At 45.2% G+C, this 24330-nt stretch overlaps 1 protein-coding gene across 2 annotated transcripts in view; it reads right to left on the minus strand.

The window, feature by feature from the left end:
- GALNT12 (polypeptide N-acetylgalactosaminyltransferase 12) overlaps nucleotides 1–24330 on the minus strand; it is a 60896-nt gene that overhangs the window by 34750 nt on the left and 1816 nt on the right. For both annotated transcript variants that reach the window (XM_077310264.1, XM_077310263.1), the window contains exons 2-3: nucleotides 12983–13152; nucleotides 7730–7919 (exon numbers count right to left, since the gene is read on the minus strand). In XM_077310264.1, coding sequence (XP_077166379.1) covers nucleotides 7730–7919; nucleotides 12983–13152 — 360 coding nt within the window. The remainder of the gene's footprint in view (nucleotides 1–7729; nucleotides 7920–12982; nucleotides 13153–24330) is intronic.

The following is a 24330-nucleotide window of genomic DNA, read 5'->3' on the forward strand; positions in this document are numbered from 1 at the left end:
GATGGTTCTATCATCTCTTAGTTGCCTTCTTTACAAGCTATGCAGACCCAGCTCCCACCACCTTTCCACTTATGACTTGGTCTCCAGACCTGTCACCATCTTCGTAGCCCTCCTCTGGACACGATCCAGTTTCCCCAATGTCTTTCTTCAGTTGTGGTGCCCAATACTGAACACCATAGTGGAGTAAAGTGGTATCACCTTATGTGAACTGGACACTATGCTTCTTTTAATACAGCTCAAAATCCCATTTGCCTTTTTAGCCACGGAGTCACACTGCTGACTCATGTTCAATGTTTGTTCTACTAAGACCCCCAGATCCTTTTCACACTTACTACTACCTTTCACCTAATATTTAATTTGTGCCACAGAAGAATCTAAGAAATCAAGATACGGCCATAGTTGGGGGATCACTATGAGAAATGTGAAGGTGTTTGAAAATAATACAGTATTGACTAGTTCTGTTTTCATTGTTACAGCAGATGGGCTATTAAAGGACTTATTAAAGGCCCTATTAAAGGACTTATGTTGTCAGCTTTTGATATTTATAATTCTATGATTCTATGATTTATCTCATGCAAAGTAAAAACTAAAATTTGTGTTCTGTGGTAGCATACAGTAAAGCAGTTTGCTGTTCTTTCAGTGCAATATTAGGTATATTCCCAATTTTGCTTGTAGAAAAACAGTTTTATGTTTAAATCACATAAACATGGCCATCAATACAATTTTATACAGTAACAGAATTTAAGATTGTATTTTTTGGGGGGTGAAACTGGTAAAAAAGAAAAATCTAGATGTGATAGGAGATTATTGAACACATTTCAGTTTTTCCCAAAAGATCCCCTTCTCCAGGAAAAAAAGACTGAAAAGAAAGGGGGGGACTCCCCCCATGTCTTCAAAACTTCTGGAAATGTTAAAGCTTAAGGTTTTGGTAATCACCTTTAAGGCCATACACAGTCTGGGCCCAGTGTATCTGAGAGACTGCCTCTCTGCCTATACTCCCAAAAGAGCTCTACGCTCTTCAACAGGCTGCGGATCCCTGGCCCTAAAGAGGCACGTCGGACCTCAACGAGGGCCAGGGCCTTCTCAGTCCTGGCCCCCACCTGGTGGAACGAGCTCCCCAAGGAGACCAGGGCCCTGCCTGAACCCCCACAATTCTGCAGGGCCTGCAAAAGGGAGCTCCTCCACCAGGCATTTGCTTGAGGCCGACTGACCCAAAACATCTACTGGTCCAAATCCTTGATATGCCTAATTAGTTTCTTTTGGATTTCATTCAGCACTCTGGAGGTTTGTCTGTCTCATAGTAACTTCTTTATCTGTTTGTTTGTATTATATATATTAAGATGTAGCAGGACTAGCTCCTCAAAAGCAGAATTCTTGTCAGCCGCCAACACCCTTAAAAGAGACCGTAAGGATCGTGGCTATCCAGATAAGATTATTCATAGATCTTTTCATAGAGTTCTTACTACTGCTAGGGATTCCCTATTTAGAGACAAATCACCTAAGAATGAGAATAGACTCACCTGGGCTCTGGAATACTCACCTTTAGCCTACACCATTCAAAATATTATTTCTAAGTATTGGAATGTGGTTAGTGACTTGACTGGCACTGAAACACCCCCCAGAGTTGCCTTTAAACAGACAAAGAATATTAAAGACAGACATTTATAGTTGCAAAACAGCCCCTTTTGCCAAAGGGACACTTTAAATGTGGTTCATGCTCTTTCTGAAACAGTTTCATTGAAGACTCTGATCTTCATCTCTCTAACTATAATATCACTCTAAAACATAACAGTTTTTCTAATTGTGCCAGCTCATGTGTCTTATATATTATTTGATGCCCTTGCTCTTTGATTTATATTGGGGAAAGCACTCGAGCAATAAGAACTCGCCTGAGCGAGCATAAGTCTCAATTAAAAAATAGTATTCTTCCTGCCCCCATTGTTGAACTTTGCATAGTTAAAAATCATAAATGGGAACAATTGCGTTATGTCTTTTAAAAGTTTGAAACAGAAAGCTTTAAGAGACTAGATGTCAATAAATTACTAGAACTGGAGGAAACTCGAGCTATCTTCAAAATTGGTACTATGGAACCAAAGGGGTTAAACAGTTTGTTGGATTTTCGTTGCTTTCTATAACTATCTTCACTTTTTACTCATTTGGTGTTTTGCCATGTCCCAGCTGTGGGCAATTATATAGATAGTATTTAGTATCTCCTTTACCCTGATTCAGAAGCGTCTGGAACGCCATTAGCTAGGTGTAGCTGCGGTTAATACAACCTTGTAAGTCTCTGCTTTGTTTTTGTTTTTCTAAAAATTTAAAATGACAATAACAATATAGGCTGCTGCAGTTTAGTAATATAGAATAGCGATCCCCAACCTGTGGGCTGCGGATCACATGTGGTCCTTCGACTAATTGGAGGTGGGCCCCGAAGGACGCCTTCTCTCCCCCCCTCCCCCGGCCCTTTACAACACACTTTGGGTGTCCTTGTCTCCCATCACTCCCAGATGGGACTATCTCGATGCAGAGAAACAAGCTCAGGGTTCCCATTGATTTGTCATTGTCATGAGTTAAAATTTCCATGAAAATAAAATGTTCCTTATGCTCATTGTTGTGGCGTGTCTGTCTCTTATTTTGAAGGGATGTTTAAACATTACCATAGCGATCAGAGAGCGTTAGGGCAGTGGTTGAGAGTAGAGGAGTAAACTACCCCCCCCCCCGGCCTCAGTAAAAGGCGTTGAGTGGTCCTTGGTGAGTGGTCCCCGGTGATAAAACGGTTGGAGACCACTGATATACAAGATTTTTATTATTATAATTGAATGTCTTATTTTTGTTCCAGATACTATGAAGTTTGTCTGAAACACTAATAGTATGTATTCATGACATTTCTATGTGTATTATATTTATTTACTAATAATTATCGTTGTATAACTACTAATTTCATCTTTGTATTTCCTACGATTTGTCCCTTGACAAAGCCAGTGGGTGAAACGCGTCGGGACTTGTATGAAATAAGAATTAAAGAATAACTGAAACTGAAGAGAGACGACTTTATATAAGTCCAACTTGGATATTTTTTTATTGCCATATTGGTTTCCCAGTGTGTCTGCACTATTCTATATTTGTCTCTTCACTGGAACCCACCCCTCCCAGTTCATTCATTTTTACCCCCAAATCCCTGGCAACCGGTGCAGGTGTTAACTGCACCCCGTTCAGGCATGGGAGGTGCGCTTCCTGATCCTGTCCCCTTCTCCCCAGCCACAGGACCTCCGTCTTGGAGGGGTTGAGTTTCAGATGACTCTGCCTGAGCCATCCAGCCACCGCTTCCAAACAACTGGCAAATGTATCCGGGGTGGAGTCCATCCGGCCGTCCATTAGGAGGTAGAGCTGGGTGTCATCTGCATATTGGTGACATTCCAGCTTGTAGCCCCGGACCAGCTGGGCTAGAGGGCGCATATAGATGTTAAAAAGCGTGGGGGGATCGCCCCCTGCGGAACCCCGCAAGGGAGCCCACAGGAGTCCGACAACTCATCCCCCACTGCATCCCTCTGCGATCGGTTCTGGAGGAAGGAGACCAGCCATTGCAGCGCATTCCCTCTAACTCCAGTTCCGGCGAGGCGGTGAGCCAATATCTCATGGTCGATTACACTGAATGCAGCTGACAGATCTAACAGCGCAAGAATGGCAGAGACGCCCTAGTCAAGCTGGCGCCGGATATCGTCCGTCAGGGCGACCAGCACGGTATGGATCTAGGGCCAAAGTTTCCTCCAGAAATGCTAGGAACCACTATGTTCGGCAGTATCATGAAAGAGCTTGAGAATAAAATGGACAATATTGTGATGCCCCTGAATAGATCTATGGTAGCCTTTCTCAACTTTTTTACTGTTGAGAACCCCCTGGAAAGTTCTTCAGGCTTTGAGAAACCCCAGAAGAGAAACTAAAGAAACCAGGATGGCTCCATAAAGATCTTTCTAAAGAACTGAATAGGGGGAGTGTTAGAAAACTAAAGCTCACTATGAGCTTAGACTAGCAAGAAATGCTAAAAACAAGAAGAAAGGGTTCTTTAGTTATATTGAAAGTAAGAAAAAGAATAGGGACATGGTAGGACCATTGCGGGTACCAGAAAGTGACATTGTAACAGGTGATGAAGAGATGGCTGAAGTACTCAGTTCCTACTTCTCCTCAGTCTTTTCTTGCCAGGGAGGTCATGATCAACATGTCAAAATCATTTCACGTGATGAGGGAGGGGAGTTGTGGCCTAAGATCACTGTAGAGTTAGTTCATAAACACCTAATTTCTTTAAATGAAACAAAAGCTTCTGGACCAGATGAATTGCATCCAAGGGTACAAAAAGAACTTTCAAATGCAATTTCGGGGCCTCTGTCCATTATTTTTGACAATTCTTGGAGTACAGCTGAAGTGCCAGAAGATTGGAGGTGGGCAAATGTTGTCCCTATCTTCAAGAAAGTGGAAAAGGAAGATCCGAATAACTACCAACCCATCAGCTTGACGTCTGATGATGATGTCATCTGTTCAGTCATGTCCGACTCTCGGTGATTCTATAAAAAAGCCTTCGCCATGTGCCCCTGTCTCTGATTGCCTCTTTTAGTTGGTTTCATGGTCATCCCTGTATCGGCTTTGATCGTATTGAGCCAGCAGATCCTTTGGCGACCAAGTTTCCTTCTGCCACTGACCATGCCAAGCATTAATGATTTTTCTAGTATGATTGCATGATGTGTCCAAAGTAAGTGAGCTTTAGCCGTAATATCTTGCTAACAATGACATAGTTGGTTTGCTCCTCTCTAAAACTATCTTGTTGGTAACTTTGGTTGTCCATGGAATTCGCAGCATTCGTCTCCAACACCAAATTCGGAAGCATCTATTCTCCTCCTGTCTTCCTTCTTCAGGGTTCAGCTTTCGCATCCATAGGTTGTTATGAGGAAGACAACGGCGTTGACTAGCCGGCACTTTGTATTAAGGCTGATATCCTCACTCTTCCATATTTGGTTCATGCCTAATATTGCGTTCCGACCCAGTGTTATTCGCCGTTTGATTTCACGGCTGCATCCATCACTTCGAGTGATCATAGAGCCAAGAAAGATGACATCATCAATACATTCAATGTTCTTGTTGTCAATCGTTACTTTGGTGCTACTGCCAGTAGTTGTCGTGATCTTGGTCTTTTTGATATTTAGATATAGTTCCATCTTTTCACTTTCTTCTTTTAGTCTCTTTATCAGGGTCTTCAGATCACGCTCCAATTCAGCAAGGAGTGTTGTATCATCTGCATAGTGGAGATTATCAATCTTACGACCTCCAATTTTGACTCTGATTGTAGATTCTTCCAGATTAAGCTTCTGCATAATTACCTCTGCATAAAGGTTAAAAAGAAGATACACTCATGTCTCACTCCTTGGCTGACCTTGAACCAATCAGTGTCTCCGTATATTGTTCATACTGTGGCCTCCTGGTTGATGTACAATGAACTGATGAGGTGGGTTAAGTGGGACGACACTCCCAATTCATGTAAGGCATCCCATGCTGTCGTCTATAGCTGACAAAATTTTAGAACAAATCATAAAACAGTCGGTCCTTGAGCAGCTAGAGCAGTTGCTTTCTCAAAAACAAGTCATGTCAGACTAAACGTATCTCTTTTTTTGACAGTGTTACTACCTTGCTAGATTTTGAGAATGCTGTGGACATTATTTACCTAGAATTCAGTAAGGCCTTTGGTAAAGTTCCACATGATATTCTTATTAGCAAGTTGGTAAAATGCAATGTGGATCCTATTACCATTAGGTGGATAGAGAACTAGTAGACAGATTGCACCCGAATGGTTCGTCATCTTAGAATCATAGAATCATAGAGTTGGAAGGGGCCATACAGGCCATCTAGTCCAACCCCCTGCTCAATGCAGGATTAGCCCTAAGCATCCTAAAGCATCCTAAATCTTCTTGGAGAAGAGCAACGAATGAAGTCTCCCAGGGATATGTCCTTGGCCCTGTGTTGTTCAACATATTCATAAATGATTTGGATGAAGGAATAGAGGGGCCCCTTATTAAATTTGCAGATGATACTAAACTGGGAGTGGTAGCTAACACAACAGAAGACAGAATCAGGATATAGGATGATCTTGACAGACTTGAAAACTGGGCTAAAATGAATAAAATGAATTTTAATAGAGAAAAATGTAAAGTTCTGCATTTAGGGAGGAAAAATCAAATACATCACTATAGGATGGGTGAGACTTGTCTTGGCAGTAGCATGTGTGAAAAGGATCTGGGGGTCTTAGTAGACCAGACACTGAACTTGAGTCAGCAGTGTGAGTCGGTAGCTCACTGGCAGTCTTCAAGCAAAGGCTGGATTCACACTTTTCTTGGATGCTTTAGGATGCTTTGGGCTGATCCTGCGTTGAGCAGGGGGTTGGACTAGATGGCCTGTATGGCCCCTTCCAACTCTAGGATTCTATGATATGATTCTAATAAGGCAAATGGGATTTTGGACTGTATTAAAACAAGTATATTGTCGAGATCATGTGAGGTGATGTTACCACTTTTCTCTGCTCTGGCTAGACCTCACTTGGAATATCATGTTCAGTTTTTGCCACCACCACTGAAGAACTATGCAGAGACACTGCAGCGTGTCCAGAGAAGAGCTACAAAGATGGTGAAGGGTTTGGAGGCAAAGTCAGATGAGTAAAGGTCTTGGTCTATTTAGCTTGGAGAGAAGGTGACTAAGAGGCAATATGATAACCATCTTCAAATACTTGAGGAGCTGTCATGTAGAAAATGAAGCAGAGTTTTTTTTCTCTTGCCCCAGAGGGTCAGACCAATGGGTTGAAATTAATTCAAAAGCATATTTGGGTAAATATTTGGATGAAGTTCCTGACAGTCAGTGTGGTTCCTCAGTGGAAGTGGAAGGCTTCCTCAGGAAGTGGTGGGTTCTCCTCCTTTGGAAGTTTTTAAGCAGAGGCTAGTTAGTGATCTGACAGAAATGCTGGTTTTATAAACTTAGGCAGGTTGTGAGAGGGTGGTCAGAAAGGAATGTGTCCGTGTTTGTCTCATGTGGCCCTTTCTTGCATACTCTGGCTAATTGCCGCTGTGAGATGGTTGGTGAATTCCCTCCAGGCCAGGCTGGATTCTGAAGATTTTTGTTGGGGGAGATCATTTGGGCATGAAACTGGGGTCACTGTGGGCGGGCAGGTAGTTGTGAGTTCCTGCATTGTGCAGGGGGTTGGACTAGATGACCCAGGAGAACCCTTCCAATTCTAGGATTCTCTGGTTTTAAAAACAATGAGAGCCCTACATGCTCCCCTTGTGCAGATTAGGCATCCTTTTGGTGCCTCACAACCAAGTACTTGATCTTGGATTTAAGGGTTTTATATGTCTATAGCAGCAGCACCTTGCCTCAAACAAGATTTCAATTATTCTAAATGAGATAATATTTCACAAGAATTTTTTCCTAGTGTTTTCCCCAAATTCCCATTTTTTTCAAGTGGAAATAAATTGGAAAAGGCCTTGAGGCAAAAAAAAAAGCATGAAAAACTTACCTCCCCAATATATCCAGCTTTTTCCGGACTTTGGTATCTCTAACTATATGTGTGTGTACGCATGAATGTTTATTTTAAGAGTGTCATGTTTTACCAAGATGCCTACAGAACTGAGACATTTTCCCATCTAACTTTGTCTATGTAGGGGCTGAGACTGCAAAAGACAGATCTCTTGGACATCACCTTTCCAACAATGGCTCGAGCCATTCTCCATGGCATTCGCAGTGGCAATCGAGGAAAGTCAGAACGTCTCCTGTTGCTATTGAGGCTCCCAGCAGCCTCGCTCGGACCAGGCCTTCTCTCTTATTTGCTCGGATCAGCCGAACCTTGCGTAAATTAGCCACATAGTTTTCCAATTTCTCCTTTAAGTGTTCTGTTACAAAGAGATAATGAATTGCTGTTTCACTATTATCCAAACCAGCTGACAGCAAACTGCCAATTTCATTTTAAAGACCATATCCCTTTTATCCACTAGAGCATCTCTTGGAGCCGTACCAAGAACTTGAAAAACAGATGATACACAATTATCTGTATTTAATAATGTCCACTGGGAATCTCTATGTTTCTGCAGACTTCAGCTAATCCTCTGAATCCCAGAGTCAGAAGGAAACCTCAGCAGGACTAGACAGACTATTGGTCTGATCCATCAGGGCTCTGAGTATGATCTTGTGTTCTTATGAACTCTCTAAGTAACGTAATAGCAGAAAGAGGCATCAACCAAATTCTGCACTCACAGTTAAATTACATATCTATTTCAACAATACTATCATTGTCACTGCTCTTGGAATGAACCAAAGTATACCTGTTTCCTGGTATAGTAAAGGTAAAGGTATCCCCTGTGCAAGCACCAAGTCATGTCTGACCCTTGTGGTGACGCCCTCTAGTGTTTTCATGGCAGACTCAATACGGGGTGGTTTGCCAGTGCCTTCCCCAGTCATTACCGTTTACCCCCCAGCAAGCTGGGTCCTCATTTCACCGACCTCGGAAGGATGGAAGGCTGAGTCAACCTTGAGCCGGCTGCTGGGATTGAACCCCCAGCCTCATGGGCAGGCAGCTTCAGACAGCATTTCTGCCGCTTACCACTGCGCCACAAGAGGCTCTCTGTTTCCAGGTATATTAACAGATAATTAATATGTGAATATGAAATACATATAAACATTCTAAAAGCTTTTTCCAGAATTACAGCAGCCAATTAATAATCCCAGCCATACATTTATACAAAAAGATGGTCACTGGCTAGCTTTCTATACATAAAATGTACTAATTGGGATATAAACGTTTTCTTTAAAGGAGATGAACAACACTATCTAGACAGCAGAAACAAGGAAGTGCCCTGTTCTGCAGAGCCCTGTATTCAAAATCTAACACCCAGTTTATTTCCCACCCCCTTCCCCGGCACCAGTGCACTAATGGTGTAATTGCAATCTGTTTACTGGATGCATCAGGCAGAACAGCCAAACAAATGTTTTAAAAGGACACTTGTATCGCTCCTCTTCCCCCTGTGCTAATCCTAGTTGTACTCTGAAAGGCATCTGACTTGACAGGAGTATCCATGTATGAGTTTATGAGTTCACCTATACATACTAAAGTGTGCAGAGAGGATCTATTTCTTAAAAAACAGCAGCCCTGGAAAACGAGCTCAGAGATGAGGAGTGCAAAAGCCAGTCCGCTCCCCTTCCCTAACTGTATTATTCCATAGCCAAAATCTCTTTTCCTCTGGGCTGGCTCACTTGTTAGATCAGGCTGCATTCTAAGTGGTGCTCTGGGAAGACTGCACTTCCTGGACTCCTCCCACATGCAGAGGATGCTTTGCGCAGTGCTTCTTGCTGCTGCGAACGCAAAGGCGTCCGTCACAGTGACCGAGGGGGCCCTGCACTTTCCTTGCCCTAGATCAGCAGTTTTCAACCTTACCTCCTCCGTGACCCCAACTCAGCAGTGGTTGTTGGTGAGGTGGCAGCGTGCCTGCGTGCAGTGCGCTTGTGTGGGTGGCGTGTGCGTATGCACACAATTGAAGCGGTGTGGAGGTGGCTATTGTCAAGGGTCTGCCACCTCTGCCAGCCGACGTCTCTGCAAGCTGCCACCTTCGCCAACCGCCACCACCTCCCGCCTCTGCACGTCGCCGCCACCACTGTGGTGGCAGGCAACCTGGTGACCCTGGGGAAGGGGGCAAGTGGCCCCAAATGGGGTCATGACCCCAAGGTTGAGAACTACTGCCCTAGAGCTTTGTAGCTGCCACCCCCTCCACACCACCATGGTCTCTAGACTTTAAAAAGGTCTAGCCCAGTGCTTCTCCACCTTCCTAATGCCGCGACCCTTTAACACAGTTCCTCATGTTGTGGCGACCCCCAACCATAAAATCATGCAAGTGTTCTTTCATAGAAATTAAACCGAAATTGAACAATGGCATGAAGATCCATTGTTCATGATTGTATATAAATTGTTTTTTTCCGGGACTTCTCAGTTCAGTTCTGCCTCTTTCCCCACCATGCCAATCTTGCTCTTTTCCGCTGTTAGAGTGAACACTCTAGTTTGATCTACCCTGCAAGGCTGTTGTGTGGATGGCGCCCCCTGGCCAAGCTGCTTGCCCTGCCATGACCCCTGGGAAAGGGCTGTTCAATCCCCAAAGAGGTCCCGACTCCCAGGTTGAGAACCCCTAGTCTAGACACTTTTGTTGCCACAGGAGAAATGCTCTACTGGCATGGTTTTGCTTCTAACTCCACAAAAAGTGGTACTTCCATGTGTGTGGGGGGGGGGGATCTGGAAATGGGTACATCGTTGGAAGACAGGGATTCTCAACTTGGCACCCACTGGCACCTTTGCTTGCTCCACCAAAGTGTTTTTAGAAAGAGGGTGGGCCAAGCATCCCGTTAAGCAAAATTTCTGTGTGAAATGCTGCCATTAGGCAATGGTATAGCTTCACTCCCTGACATTTTATGATTGGCAGCCACCTTCTCTGTCCATCCATCCTCTGTCAGAATTCCAATTTGAATGCTGGGTTCGATTCTGCACTCCCCCACATGCAGCCAGCTGGATGGCCTTGGGCCAGTCACAGCACTGATAAAACTGTTCTGACCAGGCAGTGATATCAGGGCTCTCTCAACCTCCCCTCCCTCACAGGGTGTCTGTTGTGGGGAGAGGAAAGGGAAGGCGACAGTAAGCCACTTTGAGCTTCCTTCGGGTAGGGAAAAGCTGCATATAAGAGCCAACCAACTCTTCAAAGGTGACCACAGCTAATGTCAATTTTTTTAGAAGTCAAAAAATGCCCGCCAGTAGAGGTAGGAAGGAATGGTTGCCACAGGGACAAAGGTAATAAAAATGATAATAGGGTGGGACCTGCAAAAACACCATACAACATTAAAAGGTCTCAGATTCTTCCAGGTTTGTGAAATCCTATAGTGGGGGTAACACAGAAGCAGGGCAAACAGAGGATGCTGTAAAGGGGTTGCTCATCAAAAGAGCACTGCTCCAAGAAAGCCAAGGTGGAACAATACATCTGTGAGGAAGCAGTACAAATTAGACTCCTAGAATCCTAGAGTGGGAAGGGGCCATACAGGTCAAACCCTTGTTCCATGCAGGAACAGCTTCAAGCATGCAACAGAAGGATCTGTCCAGCCACTGCTTGAAGACTGCCAGTGAGGGGGAGCTCACCACCTCCTTAGGCAGCCCCTTCCACTGCTGAACTAGACTCCTAGAATCCTAGGGTGGGGAGGGGCTATCCAGGCCAACTTATCCCACCCCCTGCTCAAGGCAGGATCAGCCTCAACCATGAAGAAGGATCTGTCCAGCCGCTGCTTGAAGACTGCCAGTGAGGGAGACCATACCGCCTTCTTAGGCAGCCCATGCCACTGCTGGACTACTCTGACTGTGAAAACCTTTTCCTGATATCTAGAGATAAATGGTTCAAATATCAGATTGTGTGTCCCTTTTATATATGCAGCTGCCCCCAGGACATCTGGTTTGGGCTTTAGCTGCACCCAATAGTGAAGTAAGATGGGTGACAAGGCCCTTCTCTGTGGCAATAGTTTGCTTATGGCATTCCCCCTCCCAGCACTCCCCCAGATGCCAAGTTTGTTGAAGTTTAAGGTCCCGAGCAAAATCATTATTATCTTCCTAGAAAGTTAGCACTTTTTCACATACATTTCAGTAGTTTTAATGCCACTTTAATTATCAGTGGAGGCCCACTCTGAGTATGGGATGCAACTATGTGCCCTGCAGGGCTCTACGCTCTGCGGGGGAAAACCTACTGATCGTTCCCGGCCCCAGAGAAGCACTCCTAGCCTCGCCCAGGGCCAGGGCTTTCTCTGTCCTGGCCCCCACCTGGTGGAATGAGCTCCGGGGTGAGCTACGGGCCCTGCGGGAGCTGTCAGCATTCTGCAGGACCTGTAAAACGGAGCTCTTCTGCCAGGTCTATGGCTGAGCCTGGGATTGGCGAGGAAGAACACTGCCCCCCTGGGGGGTTTGAAAGAGTCATCATCACCCTCCAACCCCCAATGCCCTTGTTTGGGTGGGGGAGAGTGGTATTCTCCACTGTGTTGGGTATTTTTATAGTCTTTTAGCGGGGGGTTTAATGGGGGATTTTAAGACTATTGTTACCTGCCACGAGCCTGTAGGGAGTGGCGGGAAATAAATCGAATAATAATAATAATAACAACAACAACAACTAAATGGTAGACTATGGTTAAAACTTGTAATCAACAGTATAGAACTAATCACTACCTTGAATCCAAGCAACTGAGGGATCAAAACATTTACATAAATAATTTTCCTGTGGTCTTTGGCTACTTAATTCCCTAACCTAAGCTAAAGACAACTTGTTTAACAGTTTCAAATAAGGCAGTTTTAGCTATCTCGCCTAGTGATACTGCACACATATTTCCCGGGGTGCCTTGCAGGTCCTGTTTTCATCCAAACCAGACAGCAAGCTACAGAGCCTTTTTCAAAATCCACTGATTCTTCTAATCGGGACTGATCAAACCTGCCCCCGGGATTTCTATACTGAGGGCAATAGTGGGTAAAACTCTTGGTGGCTTCTCACTCACGCACGAAGACACTGGTTGGCTAGAATTTGAGTTGGGAGATCACACTACAGTCACTCAAATGCGGAGTATTAACAAAAATAACAGACATTCATTACACCTCAGTGCAAGCCACTTCCAGGGTATGTGGTCACTCTACAACTCTAGCTGCCCTGCCATAGACTTTTCTTCTTAACAATTTATGTTTTATTTCCTTGGAAATAGAAATTACAGAAAAAAAGAAAAGAGATATAGAACAGGAAGGACCTTCCTGTTTTTACAAACAGTTCAGTGTCTTTGGAATTCTTCATCTTTGATTTACCGTGTTCAAGGTGGGTCTGTGTTTGTCTTCAAGTATTATAGCTTTTACAAATTATCCTCTTTTCACCATAAAACCTGTGCCAACAATGATCCAGCTTACCTTGATCACTGTAATCATCCACCAGAATGACTTCTTCTAGAAGGATGTCAGGAGATGTTTCAAGAACGCTGTGAACTGTTCGGAGAAGCGTGGACCAAGCCTCGTTGTAAAAAGCTATTATAACAGAAGTCTTTGGCAAGTCATAATAATTGTATTTCTTTTCTCTGCATCTGTAAGAAAATACAAGAATAACCATGAATTTAGGCATGCACTTAAACAGTACCTCATAATTTGTACAGAAACAAAGTGAACAAGTAAAGGAAAAGGAGAATGTGAAGTAGAAGGTCCTCAAATGTTCAGAGAGTTCGGGGAAGAGACACTCATGGCTTGGCTACATCTTCCCTCCAGAAGCGAGGCCAGCTACAGCAGTATTTTGAGTGAGAAGGGGCTTGTTGGTGGCCTCCCAGTGAGCCAGCAGTTAGGCAGGAGGGGAAAGCTCCCCCCCCAAAAAAAAGGAATGCCCTCAAACTCCTCTGCGTTGCTCTCAGAAAGGCCTCCCTCCCCTCAGCAGCTGTCAGAGGCTTCCTTCACTGCTGGCCTGATGGGATGGGGGTGTGTGCAAAATCCTAAACTAGAGCAGCAATTGGCCCAGGGGGCGGGGGAGAATCCACCAATCAGAGGCTCCGGAACCTTCAGCATTTTGTCAGGGTGTACAGTCATGATTTTATGTATATAGACTAGATTTAAAGCCCGTTGTACTTGTAAATACAACGGGCACTAGAAAAGGTGGATGGGAGGAGAGAGTTGTGTGAATGAAGAAGACAAGGAGGGAGAAAAGAAGGGAAGAATGCAGAGGGGGTAGAAGGCAGGTGTAGGGCAAGGAGGTGGGCCAGAGGTGGCCGAGTTAAAGAGTGAATGGAGAAGATAAGGAAGAAGGTAGCAGCAGATGGAGAGGAGTGAGGGCACAAAAGAAAGAGAAAGATAAGGGTTTGAGAGGGCTCCTTGACCCTGCCCAGCCCTGGCAGCAGTGCGGCCTTCCCACCGGGGCCAGCGCACCTGGGGCCTTTTTGAGGTGTGCTTCTGGGCCTGGGGGGAAGGCCTCCCTCTGTACTCACACTGTTGCACCTGGCTGGAGCTCTGTCCTGTCCTGGTGAGGCCCAATCGGTAGGCACAAAGCGCCTTCCGATTGGGCCCTCACCTGGACCAGCCCCACCCACTCTCCGCCCACTTAGCCCTTAACCAATTATTTATACTGCTCCTCAAGCGGTTTAAAGATTAGTATTAGTACTAAGTACTTGCCCTTTCTTTTCACTTATATATATTCACATTCAGAACACATAATATAACAAATATCTTCCAGAACATCTGTAACCATTAATAAAGCTGATAAGTGGTGCTGGGAGGAGCTGGGACTCACCACCTAACCACCAATCAGGTTGGCTAACCCGCCTGTCCTATTCCTGATTGACTGTCCATCCAACAAATGGTCAATCAGGAAGGATGTCCCCTGGTTCCATCCCCCTCCAAGTACTTCCATTTGGAAGAAATTCCAGCCCAGTAAGCAGGAGCTGGGGGGGGGGGAGGGCAGAGGGCCTGGGACTGTGGACAGTAGGGGGCAGGGAGCCCCTGCCAGCGCTCCTGCTGCCCCATACAGTTCCCCAAACAGAATCAGAATACAGGATGATCTTGATAGGCTTGAGAAGTGGGCTAAACTGAATAAAATGAAGTTCAATAGGGACAAATGTAAAGTTCTGCATTTAGGTAGGAAAAACCGAAAACACCAATATAGGGCGGGGGAGACTTGTCTTGGCAGTAGCATGTGCGAAAAGGATCTAGGAGTCTCAGTAGATCATACATTGAACATGTCAACAGTGTGACTCGGTGGCTAAAATGGCAAATGGGATTTTGGACTGTATCAAATGGAGTATTATGTCCAGATCACGGGAGGTGATGGTACCGCTTTACTCTGCTCTGGTTTGGCCTCACTTGGACTACTGTGTTCAGTTTTGGGTACCCAGTTGACGAGGGATGTTGACAAACTGGAGCGTGTCCAGAAGAGGGCAACAAAGATGGTGATGGGTTTGGAGACCAAGACATATGAAGAAAGGTTGGGGAGCTTGGTTTGTTTAGCCTGGAGAGGAGACGACTGAGAGGGGATTTGATAACCATCTTCAAGTATTTAAAAGGGTGCCATATTGAGGATGGAGCAGAGTTGTTCTCTCTTGCCCCTGAGGGACAGACCAGAACGAATGGGATGAAATTAATTCAAAAGAAATTTGATCTAAACATCCAGAAGAAATTTCTGACAGAGAAGTTTCTCAATGGAACAGGCTTCCTCGGGAGGTGGTGGGTTCTCCATCTTTGGAAATTTTTAAACAGTGGCTAGATAGCCATCTGATGGAGAGGCTGATTCTGTGAAGGCTTAAGGGGGTGGCAGGTTACAGTGGATGAGCGATAGGGTTGTGAGTGTCCTGCATGGTGCAGGGGGTTGGACTAGATGACCCAGGAGGTCCCTTCCAACTCTCTTATTCTATGATTCAGCCACGGCATTGTCAGGCCTTGGTAGAGCTGCTGGGGCGGTGGAAGGAGGAGCAGACTGCCTGCCAGCACCCCACCCATCCCTGAAAAGGCCCTTCGAGGCCTCCATAGGCCTCGGTGGGCCTTTTCAGGATGACAGCGGGGGGGGGGCAGACTGCCCTCAAGCACCTACACCCCCTGCTCAGAAAAGGTCCAGCAAGGCTTTTCTGCTAGTTATTCATAAGATGTATTAAGCAGTTCAAGTCTGCAAGTTTTACTCAGGGAGTAGGGATTCATGCTTATGGAGCCAACCAAGATTTAAAGTTGCCTAAATTCATGCTACCACTAGATATTCCAGCAAAAATATATACAATAATAAACTCAATAAAAGTTTTATTACAAATAAGCCATTTCAGAAGATTCTAAATTAAACTGTTTACTTCTGTTAAGTAACAAGACAAATTTAAAAACAAAAAATGCACTACTGAAAGGTAACATACTCTGTTCACCACATTTCTAAAGCAGGCACTATTTCAGCCCACCTAAATCTGAAACAGTCTAAAGGTTTTTGAGTTCAGTCTTCAAGCAATGCTCTTCAGTCACTGCTTTAAGCTTCCTGGCTTTCATGGGAAAGCAAGCCTCCACAGACCAATAACTTCCTTGACCAGGACCCTCAAGTCTAAAATTGGATGCATCCAAATGTCCATGCTAACTAATCCACACCACATTACAGCACTCTGGGGCATCTTGTGATGTGTATCTTTCTAAAACACAACTCAAGTTTGGTCAGGATAAGCATATTGTTGGCATTAACAAAATATAGAATCATAGAGTACAAAATCATAGAATCATAGTCCCACCGCCTGTTCAGTGCAGGATCAGCCTCAAGCATCCAGGAGAAGGATCTGTGCAGCCGCTGCTTGAAGACGGCCAGTGAGGGGGAGCTCCCCACCTCCTTAGGCAGCCCATTCCCCTGCTGAACTAGACTCCTAGAATCCTAGAGAGGGAAGGGGCCATGCAGGCCATCCAGTCCCACCCCCTGCTCAGTGCAGGATCAGCCTCCAGCATCCAGGAGAAGGATCTGTCCAGCCGCTGCTTGGAGATGGCCAGCAAGGCAAATTGCAAATTGCCTCCTAAGGCAATTTGCAATTTTGATGTGCTGCCTCTGTTGATAAGACTGCATTTGCCTTCTTTACTGCCACATCACACCGTCTCCTCACTCCACAAGTACCCAAAGATCACATTCACACACACTGCTGCCCAGAAGTATCTCTCCCATCCAGTATGCATGCATCTCATTTTTGATGTAGAACTCTGCACTTCTCCTTATTGAATTGCATCTTGTTCTCATTTGCCCACTTGTCCAGCATATCAAAATCTTGTTGAACTCTATCTTGATCTTCTGGGGTGTCCTCCTCCCAATTTGGTGTAATCTGCAAATTTAATGAGGAGTCCCTCCACCCCCTTGTACCAGATCCAGCACCGAGGCCCGTGGCACCCCGCTGTTCACCTCCCTCCACTCTGATGTAGTACCACCAGTCTTTGGGAGCAGTTTTCTAACCAGTTCCTTATCCAACAAACCATACGAAAATCCAGCCTGCAGTCTTCCAGTTTACCCATCAGAACATCATGGAGAACCTTTTCAAAAGCCTTACTGAGATCCAGGTAAAAAATGTCCACTGCATGTCCATGATCTAATAAGATCATCACTCAGTCAAAGAAGGAAACCAGGTGGGTCTGGCAGGACCTGTTGGACAGAAATCTGTGCCGAGTTCCCCAGATCAACACTGTTCTTCAGATGGTTGCAGATTGTCCTCTTCAAGATCTACCCCATTATCTTCCCTGCAATTGAGGCCTGACTCACTGGCCTGTAGTTTCCCAGGTCATCAATCCCCACTTTTGTGAAGATTGGGATCACATTCACTCTCCTCCACCTGTCTGGCACCTCTCCAGTCCTCCAAGACGTCCTAAAGATGATGGACAAGGGTTCTGTTCTTTGAGCAGTCTTGAGTGCACACTAGGCTTGTGCGCTTCGGCAGCCATTCAGGCCCAAAGCGGCTAGCACCGCGGTTCAAGGGGGAGCTCTACGCCTGCATGTGGGTGCCGGGTCACGCGCCGCCACTGGTACCACCCCTCTCCCCTGTGCCGCGGCGCTAGCTGCTTCGGGTGTGAATGGTCGACAAAGCGTGCCGAAGCTCATAAGCCTAGTGTAGACCCTCTGGCCCAGGGATTTGAACTCATCCATTGCAGCCAGGTTCCTCTCGACAACCTCTCTGACCATGTCAACCTGCCATCCAGACACTATACCTTGCCTACTACTAGCAAGTCTTCAGCACAGACAATTACCATATAAACTCATGTATAAGCTGAGTTTTTCAGCATATTTTTTTCACACTGAAAAAGCCCTCCTAGGCTTATATGCAGGTATATATGGTAATTGAAATAACAGCCTCCTCCAGCTGTGGAATGCCAGCCAGCCAACCACTGCAATGCATTTGCAAATGTGTCCTGCAAACAGAGCTTGCTCTGGCAGCTTGTAGGACATCAACGGTTTGACGGAGGGACTCTGATCGTTTTTTCCTTTTGCCTTCACTTTTACTTTTCCCCTTCCTAATAACTTCTTCCAAAGTATTCTTCTGGTTTCTGTGGGTGGGGTGGGGTGGGTTTTAGGGGTGCTTTGGGATTTACTATTTCTTTCTCCTAGTGTTTCTTTCATCTTTTATCTGAGGAGCAGTAGTGTTTGGCTTTTCTTTGGGGGGTTGTGTTTCTTTTAAAAGTTGATTTTTACAGTTCTTTCTTTCAGGGTTCAGTTTTACAGTTCTTTATTTCAGTGTTTTGTTCTAGGGGGCACCGCAGTTGGAGTTAGAGTTGTCCATTCTCCCAGTTTGGTAGCTGTTGTACTTGTTTAAGTAGGCTGCCAATTTTGGGTACTGTTGTTCTGCTCTGGTTTGCTAGCCTGGGGGGCACTGTTTGGTTCTCCTGCCAGAGCTGTTCTCACAGAGCAGTTCTGTCAGAGCTCTCTCAGGATGTCTGGCATGAAGAGAGGAAGGGAAGGCAATTGTAAGCTGCTTTGAGATTTCTTTGGTTAGTGAAAAGTGGGGTACAAAACCAGCAGCTATTCATCCTCTTGACTTCTTATATTTTTGGGGGGGAGGCTGGATGGGAGAGCCTGTGGTGATGGAGCATGGATTAAGAGCTCCTCCGCTGGATGGAGGTCAGTAGGGAAGGTTCACGTGATCATCCTGCTGAGGAGGAGGAAGGTGTCCATGTGACACTCCGCCCCCCCCCCTTGCTTTCTGACGCTACGGATGGCAGGGAAGGCAGCGCTTTTATGAGAACGACAGCAGGGATGGTGATGGTGACGGTGATGACGGCAAACTCAGTCCGTGCTGACAACCTCCCACCAGCTACAGCCGAAGCTCTGTTTGACCATACAGATGAGGAGGAGGAATCCAGTCTTGAAGGATTTTAACTCTTCTGTTTTTGCTTGGTTGCTGATTGAGCGAAGGTTTTTGCACTTTTAAAGTTATTGTTGATACCAGATTGTTCTTGTTGACCCTCTTTTGCACTTACTGTTTTTCTTTGAAATAAATATTCAAAAACATTTAACCTACTGATGCTTGAATTAATGTAAATTTACCAGTAGCTGCTGCATTTTGCAGCCTCGTCTTATACTTGAGTCAATAAGTTTTCCCAGTTTTTTGTGGTAGAATTAGGTGCCTCGGCTTATACTCGGGTTGCCTTATACTCGAGTATATACGATATCTATGGTCTGTCACTGACTTCCTGGCCTTAAAATATGAACTTGTTATCAAATATTGTTGTTGTTAGTTGCAAAGTCGTGTCCGACCCATTGCGACCCCATAGACAATGATCCTCCAGGCCTTCCTGTCCTCTACCATTCCCCGGAGTCCATTTAAGTTTGCACCGACTGCTTCAGTGACTCCATCCAGCCGCCTCATTCTCTGTCGTCCCCTTCTTCTTTTGCCCTCAATCGCTCCCAGCATTAGGCTCTTCTCCAGGGAGTCCTTCCTTCTCATGAGGTGGCCAAAGTATTTGAGTTTCATCTTCAGGATCTGGCCTTCTAAGGAGCAGGCAGGGCTGATCTCCTCTAGGACTGATCGGTTTGTTCACCTTGCAGTCCAAGGGACTCGCAAGGGTCTTCTCCAGCACCAGAGTTCAAAAGCCTCAATTCTTTGACTCTCCGCCTTCCTTATGGTCCAACTTTCACAGCCTTACATTGCAACTAGGAAGACCATAGCCTTGACTAGACGCACTTTTGTTGGCAGTAATGAAGCCATAACTTCCAGTATTTCTGTTTAGCTGTCTTAATAGCCTGGACTATAAATCTTCTATAACTGTAATGATAGGTGAAGCTGAAACTGGTCTTAAAATAAGACTGTTTATCCACTGGAGAGGGAAATGGCAAACCACTCCAGTATCTTTGCCATGAAAACTCTATGGACAGTTCCAAAAGACAAAATGATATGACGCCGGAAGATGAGCCCCTCAGGTCGGAAGGTGCCCAATATGCTACTGGGGATGAGCAGACGGCTAGTACGAGTAGCACCAGAATGAATGAAGCGACTGGGCCAAAGCCGAAAGGACGCTCAGATGTGGAAGTAACTGGTGGCGAAAAGACAGTCCGATGCTGTAAAGATTTTTATTCCATAGGAACCTGGAACGTCAGATCCATGAATCAAGGCAAGCTGGACGTGATTAAACAAGAGATGACAAGACTGAACATCGACATTTTAGGAATCAGGGAACTAAAATGGACAGGAATGGGTGAATTTGATTCAGATGACCATCAGGTATACTACTGTGGACAAGAATCTTGCAGAAGAAATGGAGTAGCCTTCATAATCAATAAAAGAGTAGGAAAAGCAGTCTTGGGATACAATCCCCAAAATGACAGAATGATCTCAGTTCGAATCCAAAACCTTCTAGAAGCAACGCCAAAAAATGATGTGCTTATCATCATGGGGGACTGGAATGCTAAAGTAGGAAGCCAAAAGATAACCGGGATAACAGGCAAGTTTGGCCTTGGAGTACAAAATGAAGCAGGACACAGGCTGGTAGAATTTTGTCAAGAGAATACAATGGTCATTGCAAGCACTCTTTTCCAACAACCCAAGAGACGACTCTACGCATGGACATCATCAGACGGTCAACACAGAAATCAGATTGACTATGTGCTCTGCAGCCAAAGATGGAAAAGTTCTATACAGTCAGTAAAAACAAGACCAGGAGCTGATTGTGGTTCAGATCATGAGCTTCTTGTTGCAAAATTTAGGCTTAAATTGAAGAAAGTAGGGAAAAGCACTAGGCCACTCAGGTATGAACTAAATAATATCCCCGACGAATATACAGTAGAGGGGACAAATAGATTTAAGGAATTAGATCTGATAGACAGAGTGCCTGAAGAACTATGGACGGAAGTTCGCAACATTGTACAAGAGGTAGCAACTAAAACCATCCCAAAGAAAAAGAAATGTAAGAAATCAAAATGGCTGTCTGCGGAAGCTTTACAAATAGCTAAGGAGAGAAGGGAAGTGAAAGGCAAGGGAGAAAGAGAAAGATACACCCAACTGAATGCAGAATTCCAGAGAAAAGCTAGAAGAGATAAGAATGCCTTCTTAAATGAACAGTGCAAACAAATAGGAGAAAACAATAGAATGGGGAGGACCAGAGATCTTTTCAAGAAAATTGGAGATATGAAGAGAATGTTTCATGCAAAGATGGGTATGATAAAGTACCAAAATGGTAGGGACCTCACAGAAGCAGAAGAGATTTAAAAAGGTGGCAAAATTATACAGAGAAACTATACAAGAGCGAGACTAACATCTCTGATAACCACGATGGGGTAGTCACTGACCTGGAGCCAGACATTCTGGAATGTTAAGTCAAATGGGCCTGCTCAGGAAGTCTGAGCAACAATAAAGCTAGTGGTGGTATCAGCATTCCAGTTGAACTATTCAAAATCTTAAAAGACGATGCAGTAAAGGTGCTACACTCAATATGCCAGCTAATTTGGAAAACTGAACAATGGCCACAGGATTGGAAAAGGTCAGTTTACATTCCAATCCCAAAGAAGGGCAATGCCAAAGAATGTTCAAACTACGCACCATCGCACTCATTTATGCTCAAAATCCTACAAGCTAGGCTCCAGCAATATGTGGACTGAGAACTTCCAGAAGTACAGTCAGGATTTCAAAGAGGCAGAGAAACTAGAGATCAAATTGCCAACATACCCTGGATCATGGAGAAAGCTAGGGAGTTCCAGAAGAACGTCTACTTCTGCTTCATTGACTATGCTAAAGCAGTACACAGCCTTGCCGAACTCCTTTCTCAATTTTGAACCAATCAGTGATTCCATGCCTGGTTCTCACTGTTGCTTCTTGACCTGCATATAGGTTTCTCAAGAGACAGATAAAATGGTCTGGTATTTCCATCTCTTTAAGAACTTGCCACAGTTTTTTGTGCTTCACACAATCAAAGGTGATCCAGTCACAATGGATCACCTTTTGTCAGAGCTCTCAGCTATGACCTGTCCATCTTGGGTGGCCCTGCACAGCATAGCTCATAGCTTCACTGAGCTACACAAGTCCCTTCGACACAACAAGCCAGCGATCCTTGAAGGGGGTTATCAAATATATTTAGACTAAAATCTTATAGCTAGTTACTAAGGGAGTATTACCTACTGAGAGCCAGTTTGGTGTAGTGGTTAGGAGTGCGGACTTCTAATCTGGCATGCCAGGTTGGATTCTGTGCTCCCCTACATGCAACCAGCGGCACTGATAAAACTATTCTGACTGAGCAGTAATCTCAGGACTCTCTCAGACTCACCCACCCCACAGGGTGTCTGTTGTGGGGAGAGGAAAGGGAAGGCGACTGTAAGCCACCTTGAGCCTCCTTCGGGTAGGGAAAAGCGGCATATAAGAACCAACTCTTCTTCTTCTTCTTCTTCTACCTTCAGACATCAGATATTAAATATCTGCACACTTTCCTCCCCACCAAAGAATTTCAGGGTCAATGGAGACAAAATTAGTTTCCCACAAGAAGAATTTCCCTTTTGATTTTCAGATGGGCATGTGGTCTTGTGAAAGTGCTCCAGCACAATAAAACAGCACCATTTCCTGAGAAATCGCTTAGGAATAGGGAGCAGTTGGATGCCAACTGTAAGGTGAGAAAGTGCTATCAGCCACAGTGGTACTAGCTGACGTGGCCAAGTAAGCGATCCAAGTGCTCTGTCAGTCCGTAGAAGAAAACAGGTGGAGTGCAGTCATCCTGGGATCCCCTTGCCGGATGGCTTTGATTAAAGCAAAGATGATCCCGCAGACATGAGCAGCAATGCCTGTGAGTGGACCTCCCTTGCACTGGCAAACCTAGCAATGCTGAGAGGGCAGTCGATGGCCAATGCACGGCACTGGGTTTTGCCCACTCCAGGCAGCAGCATGCTTTCTGAATTAGAGGGAGGTGGCATTCCCAAAGAAAAGGCTCAGCAATCAGAAACCAGGCCCTCCTTTTGGGCTGCTCTTTCCTCCTATGGGGAAAAAACAGAAGAAGAGGCATCTTCCCTGCTTATTTATTTATTGTATTTATATACCACCCTCCCTGAAGGCTTGCAACTGGACAAGGAAACAGGCTCTCCTTGGCAGCCTTTTCCAGTTCAGAAATGGCGCCTCAGAGCCTCCTTGGATGGGTGTGCATTTTAGACTTAAGAGTAGTGTCCACATGCTGGCACTTTTAAAGGGGTTATGTGAAAACTGAGATCCCACAGGACCCATCCTCAAAAGAGAGGGAGTTTTCCCACACAGACGGATTTACAGCCACAAGCTCACATCAAGAGGCCACACAGATAATTAGATATGGATGAGCTTTGTTCCATGCACTTCCCAGTGCTCAAAAAGCTAGTCTTTTCACAAGACAAACAAAGCGAATTTATACAGAGTCCTGCATGACCACTGGGAACTCAGTTCCTAATAGAAGAACAACAGCTGGTTCTTATATGACATTTTTCTTTAAGTAAGTCTTCCAGTCACGTCCCTTTCCTGTCCCCCACAACAGACACCTGGTGAGAGAGGTGAGGCTGAGAGAGACCTGATATTAAGAAGAGTTGGTTGTTATAAGCAGCTTTTCTCTACCTGAAGGAGTCTCCAAGTGGCTTACAATCTTCTTCCCCAAACAGACACCCTGTGAGGGAGGGGAGGCTGAGAGAGCCCTGAGATTCCTGCTCAGTCAGAACAGCTTTCTCAGTGCTGTGGCGAGTCCAGCTGGCTGCGTGTGGAAGAGCGGCGGGGGATCAAACCCGACTCGCCAGATTAGAAGTCCACACTCCTAACCACTACACTAAGCTGGCTCTCCAGATACAGCACCATATGTAGTCCAAGGTTGGTCTATTGGTTAAAAGTGGCAGCCTCTAGTCTGCGGAACCTGGTTTGATTTGCCACTCCTCCTCCACATGCAGCCAGCTGGGTGACCTTGGGACAGTCACATTGCTCTCAGAACTCTCTCAGCTTCACTGGGTGTCTATGGTGGGGAGAAGAAGGGAAAATGAGTGTAAGCCACTTTGAGATTCCTTTGGGTAGTAAAAAGGGGAGTACAAAAAACAGCTCTTCTTCAAAATTCTCTGTCTACACACAGAAGTCAAGCAAAAAACCCAAACAAACCACAAAACAAACAGACTTGGAAATAAAGCTGGTAACTTTGGCCTCTTTTCCTTCACTTGAACAGTGCATTCCCATCAAGTGGGGTTTTTCCCTTCAACATTTCACCCTGCTTTCCAAGCAGATGTGTGTCAGGATTTTCCCATTCTGCATTGATTTTCTAGCCTTCAGCATTCAGTTGGCATTCCGTTTGTTTTTCGGAGTGCTTTTGCAGTGATTTGT

The sequence above is a fragment of the Paroedura picta genome, chromosome 14 (genome assembly GCF_049243985.1).
Source record: "Paroedura picta isolate Pp20150507F chromosome 14, Ppicta_v3.0, whole genome shotgun sequence".
Taxonomy (NCBI): Eukaryota; Metazoa; Chordata; class Lepidosauria; order Squamata; family Gekkonidae; genus Paroedura; species Paroedura picta.